Source organism: Myodes glareolus, chromosome 12 (genome assembly GCF_982192425.1).
Source record: "Myodes glareolus chromosome 12, mMyoGla1.1, whole genome shotgun sequence".
NCBI classification, from domain to species: Eukaryota; Metazoa; Chordata; class Mammalia; order Rodentia; family Cricetidae; genus Myodes; species Myodes glareolus.
Window position 1 is genome coordinate 18633243 of NC_142037.1, and position 9021 is coordinate 18642263.

At 50.6% G+C, this 9021-nt stretch overlaps 1 protein-coding gene across 2 annotated transcripts; it reads left to right on the forward strand.

The window, feature by feature from the left end:
* The first annotated feature begins 761 nt into the window (after positions 1-761).
* Positions 762-9020, forward strand: Pck2 (phosphoenolpyruvate carboxykinase 2, mitochondrial). Of its 2 annotated transcripts, XM_048444248.3 has the most exons (11): positions 762-918; positions 1227-1316; positions 2869-3114; positions 3744-3928; positions 4009-4212; positions 4578-4765; positions 5046-5208; positions 5382-5600; positions 7736-7873; positions 8066-8161; positions 8379-9020. In XM_048444248.3, the coding sequence occupies exons 1-11, from the start codon at positions 890-892 to the stop codon at positions 8831-8833; spliced, it is 2013 nt and encodes a 670-aa protein (XP_048300205.3). In that variant the 5' UTR covers positions 762-889; the 3' UTR covers positions 8834-9020. The 2 variants fall into 2 exon arrangements, with proteins under 2 accessions (XP_048300205.3, XP_048300212.3); XM_048444255.3 differs by lacking the exon at positions 1227-1316 and having other exon boundaries at positions 763-918.
* The last annotated feature ends 1 nt before the right edge of the window (position 9021 follows it).

Sequence of the window (9021 nt, forward strand, 5' to 3'; positions counted from 1 at the left end):
TCAAGCAGATGTTCACCACAAATGTGTTGAGTTTGAAGCGCTACAGCATTTGGATTGTAGATACCCAGTGTCCTCACGTTGGAACCACAAGTTGATAAATTACCCACGGACTTCACGATAGTGGCAAGATGAGGGCAGATATGTCCCTTAGGATTAGTCTAGGCAGGGGGTGAGGGGTGAGCGGTTAGAGAACCCAGTAAATGTCCATAGTCCTGAAAAAGCCCATCAACTTCACGGTGTTAGAGAAAACTCTCTTGATAAGAAGCAAGGCAACTCCCTTGATAAGAAGCAAGACAAGGACAACAGTTGTTTGCTTTCGTTTTTTTATTTGCGAACCACGGAGAACTTGGGATTGGAACCCAGGAAAAGAAACGCCTAAAGCTAGGAGTGCCCTGAAAAGGCAAAGCCGGTCCCTAAGATTTTAAGACATCTGGGTGTTCTGGGCTCCCACTTCTGGTCTCATTCCTCATCCTTAGCTTGTCTGAGATTTGGTGTCTCTTGGTTGCTATCTCTAAGGAGCAACAGCCTTCAAAGTTACATCAGTAGCCCTACAGCGTGGCGGATCGTGGGGCGGAGCGTCGGAGTGGGCGGGACCCAAGGTGAACTCAAGTCTCCAATGGGGAGAGTAGGCTTTGAGGGTATGATGACTGTGGGGCGGAGGCTTCACAGAGCTCAAAGAGCTGATGCCTGGATCCCCGGCCAGTGAGCCGGCCCACAGGCGAGAAAACCAGCTAGGTTCCGCCCCGGTGCCTGCCCGCCTCCTTTTTAAGCGCCTCCCGCCCAACCTCAGCTCCCTCTGGCTTTGCCACGCTCCTTCCTACCCCGCCTTCCTTGTCTCCCCCGACTGCTCTGGTTCCTGTGGCCACCCCGCAGCGCCAGCCCAGGTGCCATGGCTGCTATGTACCTCCCCAGCCTGCGGTGAGTGACCCACAGCCCTGGGCCCACTCCGTGCTCCACTAGCGGAGCTACCTCCGCTTGTTTCCCATCCTAGGAAGAGACTGGCAGGGCGGCTGTTTACTAATCTGGGTCTCGCGGAGGTGCCCCAGCCCCCATCCTCAACCACACACTCTCCCAGCCTCTGTGCTCTCCGGCCCCCTCTCTGTTCGCTTGTGCTGTCTTCTATCTGCCACTCTCAACCTCCTCCCCCTTCTCCTTTGCCTTCCTGAGCCCTGTCTCTGCTAATCCTTTACTTACCAGATGTAATTCTTTCTGACTGGGGCTTCCAGTCCACCTCTCAGTGCTGTGCGGAGCCATAAGGCCCTGAGGCCAAAGGGCTTGAGCCTTTGGGAGCCCAAGCTCCCTAAAGAAGGTAGAAGGTAAACATCATTCGCTGCCTCCCAGAATGGAGCCTGGCATGAAGCCCAGTGGAGCCTCGGGGATCTGGAGACTAGGGAAGGAGGGAGGGAGCGAGGCGGGGGAAGGAAGGAAGATGGGAGAAGGGAGGCAAACTGCTTTCTTTTTAACTTGGCTGACATCTTCCCATAGCAGATCCTGGGCGCCACACTTGTCCTGGCCACCACCAAACCAGGTCTCTCCCGTGTGTCCCCTTCTCCAGGGTCTTTGACACTGAGTCTAAACTGACTCCTTATCTCTCCCACGCAGGTTTTACGTGGTCAGTTCATGTCTGGTTTGAAAGATAGTGAGCCATTCCTCCTAGAGGCATGCAGGAGGATGAGGGTGTTAGGGGAGCCAGATTCCAAGGGAGAAAAGCATTCAAGACTGGGCCTTTAAAATTAATTCCTCAGGGAAACATTCCCGGGCAGGAAGCAGTTCAAAAAGCCCTGTTTTGCTGTGCGCCTAAGGCCACACTAAGCATGCTGCCTTTTTTGTCTTCTGGAAAACACACCACCCAGGCCCAAACCCCCACATCCAAGACCTCCATTTTCTTCCTTCCCAAGCATCTAGCCTATGATCTGAATTTCCTGTCCCCTAGTGTTCTGACCTACCACCAACCCCTAAAGTTCAATAGGCATGTGGCTTCTAAGGAGAGCCAGGGAGTGCATAGGCAGGCTCAAGCCAGTGTGGTCTACTGTGGGTTTCTGGCAGGTGAGGCCTCGCCTATGAGAAAGGTTCTCTTGGCCTTTACTGTCTTGGGTCCAGACCAATCACAGCAGACCCTACTATCTCCCAGGAGCGTAACAGAACAAACAATACAGAAATGCTGCTCTTCTGAGGATCTAGGTATGGACCCCTGGCAGTGACATTTGTTATTCTTAATCTGCCTTTCACTTAGTTAAAAAATACTTAACTAGCCAATCATTGTCGACCCAGGTGAACAAATGCACTGCCTGAACCCCCAGCATCCCTTGTCTTCTTGTAAGAATCCTAATCTAAAATCCAGGCATTGGAAGAGGGCTCTACCATCGCACAAACTACGCCCTTTGGTGAGGCATTTACACCAAGAAAAAAAGATAAAAATAACTGCCATTTTAACATTAAAAACTGTGACTGAAAAGAACATTGGTGAGGTTTTTAAAAAATAGCTTTATGAAGCTCTCATCTGGGCAGTTCCTTGACTCTTGGACCACAAGGCACCTGCTTTTTTTCTAATCCTATAGCGGACGAAGTAAAACAGGGCATGGGCTACACGTGCAGTATTGGCACATACACTTCCCCAGCCAGATATGAGCTTGGATGCTTACTTGACCACCTCTCCTTCCCTGACCAGGAGACACATCCCTCATAAAGGCCACAAATGTAGCTAGTCTGAACTCATTCCACATGTCGACCATAACCTGGTTTTCGTGGTGCCTGCAACCAGATATGCCTTAGTACTTTCCCAAGGCACGAGCTTCCTGTCCTCCCTCCCCAGTAGCTGTCTCCCATGATAGCCATCGGATGGTTGCCTCTCTGTTTTGGCTCTTCTAGGCTTAGCTTGCATGGGCTGAGGCCCTGGCGCTGGTCACCATGCCGTAACATCCAAACGCTACGGGTACTTAGTGGAGACCTGGGCCAGCTGCCAGCGGGAGTTCGGGACTTTGTAGCTCGCAGTGCCCGTCTGTGCCAACCAGAGAGCATTCACATTTGTGATGGGTCTGAGGCTGAGAACGCTGCCACCCTGGCTCTGCTGGAAGAGCAGGGTCTTATCCGGAAGCTCCCCAAGTATAAGAACTGGTAAGCCTTGAAACCAACAGCCCCCCCCCCTCAAAACAGGCAGCTGCTTAGACTGAAGTCTCTTGGGTTAACCAAGACAAAGATACTTCTAGACAATATCAGTGGAACGAACCAAAATGGGAGCTTGAGGGAAAATCTACTAGGAAGTGATTGCTTTCACATTAAATGAATAAGTTGATATGAATTTATGAATTGGAGCTCTTGCTTTTTCGGGGAGTGGGAACCAACTGCTCCCCCACCACTCCATGAACCTGTTCATGAAACATACTCTGTCAGGGGTAGAGGCTTCAAGGCTGGGCCTTGCATAAACTGCCTCTTAATGAGACAAGCCTACAGGGGCTAAAACGTAGCTGGATAAGAAAACGAAAGGCAAACAGACCTAGAGTCAAAGCTGAACTTAAAAAGTGAGTCTGGCCAGGCTTAGTGGCACATGCCTTTAATCCCAGCACTTAAAGGCAGAGGCGAGCGGATCTCTGTGAGTCTGAGGCCAGCCTGGTATGCAGAGTGAGTTCCAGGACAGCCAGAGCTATATGGTGAACCCATCTTGAGAAAAACATAAGCAACAAAAATGACTCTGAAGGTAAGTGAAGTCTACCAGCCACCATCTCCTGGCAATCCTCTCTCCCCAGCTGGCTGGCTCGCACAGACCCTAAGGATGTGGCTCGGGTAGAAAGCAAGACGGTGATTGTAACCCCTTCGCAGCGGGACACAGTGCCCCTCCTGGCTGATGGGGCCCGTGGGCAGCTGGGCAACTGGATGTCCCCAGATGAGTTCCAGCGAGCTGTGGATGAGAGATTCCCAGGATGCATGCAGGGTAACAAGTCGGGGGCACAGAAGCAGGGGCACTGAAGGTTTGACTGGGAACCTTCATCCCAGTGACACCTTCCTCCACAGGCCGCACCATGTATGTGCTTCCATTCAGCATGGGTCCCGTGGGCTCCCCACTGTCCCGCATTGGAGTGCAGCTCACTGACTCAGCTTATGTGGTGGCAAGCATGCGTATTATGACCCGCCTGGGAACACCTGTGCTTCGGGCCCTGGAAGATGGTGACTTCATCAAGTGTCTGCATTCAGTAGGCCAGCCCCTGACTGGGCATGGTGAGTACCTACCCTATCTAGAGTAGAACACTGAGAAGAGTAGAACTTCTTGTACTCAGAGGGAGCCCCAAATCTTACCCATCCACAGAGAAATTGTGGACATGAATTATTACTCCTCGAAGCCCAGGGAAGCATTCTGGACTGGAGTAACACTGTTTCCAGAACAGTTTACACAAGATTCAGAAGTCAGTCTCCACATCTGACGAGGCACAAGAGCTGATGGGTACTGGAAAAGGGGGCTTAGCTACCCCTGGGCACTGCCAATGCTTTCAAGTGTCCCTTGGGTCAATCCTTGATCCCGTCAGTCCCTGACACCCTGGTTTCTGATGCCACTACCAGCAGCACTATGACCCCATTGTCTCCAGGGGATCCTGTGAGCCCATGGCCATGCAATCCGGAAAAAACCCTGATTGGCCACGTGCCAGACCAGCGGGAGATCGTCTCCTTCGGCAGCGGCTATGGTGGTAACTCCTTGCTGGGCAAGAAGTGCTTTGCCCTGCGCATCGCCTCTCGCCTGGCCAGGGATGAGGGCTGGCTGGCCGAGCATATGCTGGTGAGGGCCTGGTGAGGAACTGAGCAGCTGTGGAGGAGGGGGTGGTTGGGGAAGCCTTGGCAATCTGCCTCAACCTTGCTCCTTCCTGCCAGGTGCTAGGACGGTGAGCCTGAAAGCCTGGCTGAACACTGCTACCCTTGCCCTGGTGGCAGGGCAGGACACTGGCTTAGTGAATATCCAGTAGTCCATTCCCCGCTTCCTACCCCTAGCTGTCCTTATCCGGAAAGACTACGCCCTGACTTTTGCTGACTTCCTTCTGTTCTCTCTGTCTCCGACACAGATTTTGGGAATCACCAACCCTGCAGGGAAAAAGCGCTATGTGGCAGCTGCTTTCCCCAGTGCCTGTGGCAAAACCAATCTGGCTATGATGCAGCCTGCATTGCCAGGCTGGAAAGTAGAGTGTGTGGGGGATGACATCGCCTGGATGAGGTTTGACAGTGAAGGTGAGGGAGCCTTTTCCTAAACAGTCCATATGGTCCCATGCCTCAGTTAGTCTAGCAGCCTCAGAAACAAAGCCTTTCAGATCTAGAGCCCAAAAAAAGGGACAGAGAAGGACCTCCTTCAGCCCCACATCTCAGCTTTTCCTAAGGGTCTTTCCTTGTTTCTCTTTTGGCAGGTCAACTTCGGGCCATCAACCCTGAGAATGGCTTCTTTGGGGTGGCCCCTGGCACATCTGCCACCACCAATCCCAATGCAATGGCCACAATCCAGAGTAACACTCTTTTCACCAATGTGGCCGAGACCAGTGATGGCGGTGTGTACTGGGAAGGCATTGACCAGCCTCTTCCTCCTGGTGTCACTGTGACCTCCTGGCTGGGAAAGCCCTGGAAACCTGGTATGTGGGGTGAGGAGGCTGTAACAAAGGCCCCAGGGCTCAACACTTTTTCTCTTTTAAATGTGAATGTGTGCTTTGCTGGCAAGTGTCTGCATATCGTATGTATGCAGTGAACAGGGCGTCAGATCCCCTGGAACTAGGATTACAGGAGGCCGTGAGCCACCATGTAGGCATTGGGAATCGAACCTGTATCCTCTTGAAAAAAGCAACCAGTCTCCAACCATAGCAACTTTCATGATGGAAAACCCTCTAAAACCCTAGCTTTTTTGTCGTTTCCAACAGCAGGCAAGATCTCGGTTTATGTCTCTGATCCATTGATCATTGTTTGGGGGATCTGAGTAATTACTTAACTTCCCGTAAGTTTTGCATAGTTTTTCCAACCAACTGAATGAGGTTTATCATAGTACTCACCTGTTAAGATTATGGGAGACTTAAATAATACATAAAAGGAGTTTAACATACTGTCATAGCACTTGTCAATAGAAAATATAAGTCAGAGTTTGTGGGGGAAGAACTATTTGGAAAGTTATAAAAAGAATTGGGCTGGTAACATTTGTCCTATTTGGAAAGAAGAAAGCCTGCCCTTTGACACTTGACTCTGGCATTTCCCTGCTGATGCCAGTGTCTGAAGTTACCCTACCCTTCCCATGCCTCACTGTACTGTAACCCTTTGACATGGACTCAGGCTAGCACTTTTTGCTTTCTTGGAGGCTGATTTCCTAACCCTGTCATTACCAGGGTGCCTTAGAGACCCATCCCTCCCCAAGCTTTGCACTCACAACAATCAGCCTCCTGAGGTTATAGGAAAAGAACACAGAAGAAGAAGGGCTTGTGGTCACTGAAGGCCCAACTTGAGTTTTCCAGACGGCCTGGCAGTTAACCTCGTTGTTTGAGCAGCCTCGTTGTTTTTCTCTAACACCATCATTAAGTCCCCCTCAGTCTCTCTGCCCAACTGAGAAATCCACAAACGATAATCTTCCCTACAGGCTAGTTGCCCAACCCTTTCATCAACTCTGAATCCACTGATAGAACTAGAGAGCCACATGCCCATCTTTAGTTCCCAGAACCATAAACATCCTGTACTAGGGCCCTAGGCTAGGAGGTGACCCATGGCTCCCTCACTCCTACTTCCAGTCTGGTCGTCATCTTCCAATGGAGAAGGCACTGTGCCTGTTCGGTCTCCCCAGCGGTGCTCACACCTATGCCACTGACTTGTTCCACCTTCTCTCAATATACCTGAAGCTGTCAAATGCTCTGGGCTCCTCAGGTTATGTCCCTGACTGAGTTCATGCCCTAACCTACCACTGTCAGAGTCTAGGCAGGCCAAGAGAAATAACCAGTTCTATCAATCACTGGGCTAGCGTGATGACTCAGTGTGTTAAAGTGCCACGTCTGATGGCCTGAGTTAGAGCCCCAGAACCCTCGTGGAGAAAGAAGACTGAACAAGTTGTCCTCTGATTTCCACAATGCATGGCATAGCAACTCCTAACCCCCATCACAATAAACAAATAAATAAATGTGTAATAAAGGATTCTTGTTTGCATTTTGATAGCTTGGGAGATTTTATTCCCTGGTTTGTTAATGCAAAGCCAATTGCTTGAAATGTTGATCTAACATTCTCAGCTTTTGCTTTAGGCTTAGGAAAATTAGTTTGGGAACTAATAATCCTGCAAATAAAGTTTCTGGGAAGAAAATTATTTCTTTAGTATTATAATTAAAATTATTATTATGACAACATGCCAATATCTAACCGTTCCCTTAAGTCTTGGTCAATGCCAAGCGCCCAGAGTGCCCTGTCATCCTGATTTCCTTTCCACTATTGTTGAGCAGCACCATTATTGATTGATAATCAGTCTGATCTTTGTGGGAAGATGTCCTGGGCTCCTTCCCCCTCCTTCTTTACCACACAAGATTATAAGTAGTTGGTGAAACCAAAAGAAACCTTGCAAGGGCTGGAGACAGAGCTCAGTGATAGAGGACTTGCCTAGCATGTATAAGACCCTGGGTTAAGCCTCAGCACCATGAAAAGAAGAAAAAGTAAAAGGGAAAAAAAAATGTATCGTTGTTCATGTATGTATGACTGTGTTAAGAGTGAACATGACCTTGGAAGATGGTATTTGTCTTTCCTCTGCCAGGTGACAAGGAACCCTGTGCACATCCCAATTCACGCTTTTGTGTCCCGGCTCGCCAGTGTCCCATCATGGACCCCGCCTGGGAGGCACCAGAGGGTGTCCCTATTGACGCCATCATCTTTGGAGGCCGCAGACCCAAAGGTAAACAGCAGGTGGGCTCTGTGCCTTTGTAGTAGAAGGTGCAGCTCTGCAGCCAAGCTCCAGCCTTCCTGTAACTACAGTACCTCTAGCTGCTGCTGTCCATCACCCATGGTGAATGCAAAATCCGTGGGAGGCGTGGGTCTGGAAATGGACGAGAAGGGTGGCCTCTAAGCCTGTTCATTGGTATTTTAGGGGTACCTCTGGTGTATGAAGCCTTCAACTGGCGTCATGGGGTATTTGTAGGTAGCTCCATGCGCTCGGAGTCTACCGCGGCCGCTGAACACAAAGGTGAGTTTACACCTTCCATTGTCCCCGCCCCGCTCCCACGTAGGTCCCAGCTCTCTCCTATCCCTTCCTCCCTTCCTTCCGTTGTTTCTCTTCACTTTTCCTGAAGATATTTCAGAACTGTCAGATTTTTACCCCGCCTCTGCCAGCAGGACACAGGGCTCCCTTCCCTTCCCTAGACAGGAAGAAGATTCCTTACCTACCCTCCTTCCTGTCCTAGGAAAGATCATTATGCATGATCCCTTTGCCATGCGGCCTTTTTTTGGCTATAACTTTGGACACTACCTCCAACACTGGCTGAGCATGGAGGGACACAAAGGAGCCCGGCTGCCTCGTATCTTCCATGTCAACTGGTTCCGGCGAGATGAAACGGGCCGCTTCCTGTGGCCAGGTTTTGGGGAGAACGCTCGTGTGCTCGATTGGATCTGCAGACGGTTAGAAGGGGAAGACAGTGCCCGAGAGACTCCCATCGGGCTGGTGCCGAAGGAAGGAGCCCTGAATCTCAGTGGCCTCAAAGCCATAGACAACATTCAGCTGTTCTCCATCCCCAAGGACTTCTGGGAACAGGAGGTTCGTGATATTAGGAGCTACCTGACAGAGCAAGTCAACCAGGATCTGCCTAAAGAAGTGTTGGCGGAGCTCGAGGCTCTGGAGGGGCGTGTGCGAAGAATGTGACCTGAAGCTCTAGGCTAGCAAGAGCACAACACCCCCCCCCCCAATCTAGGTAGGGAATTCCCAGGCTCGTAGAAAACATGGACAGTTTGATATTAAATGTGTGAGTATTGGAAGGCCAGGCCACAGGCCTTCTCCCTTGTCTGCTAAGATTCACAGTTATCTTATACAACTGTGCTGTTTCCACTTCC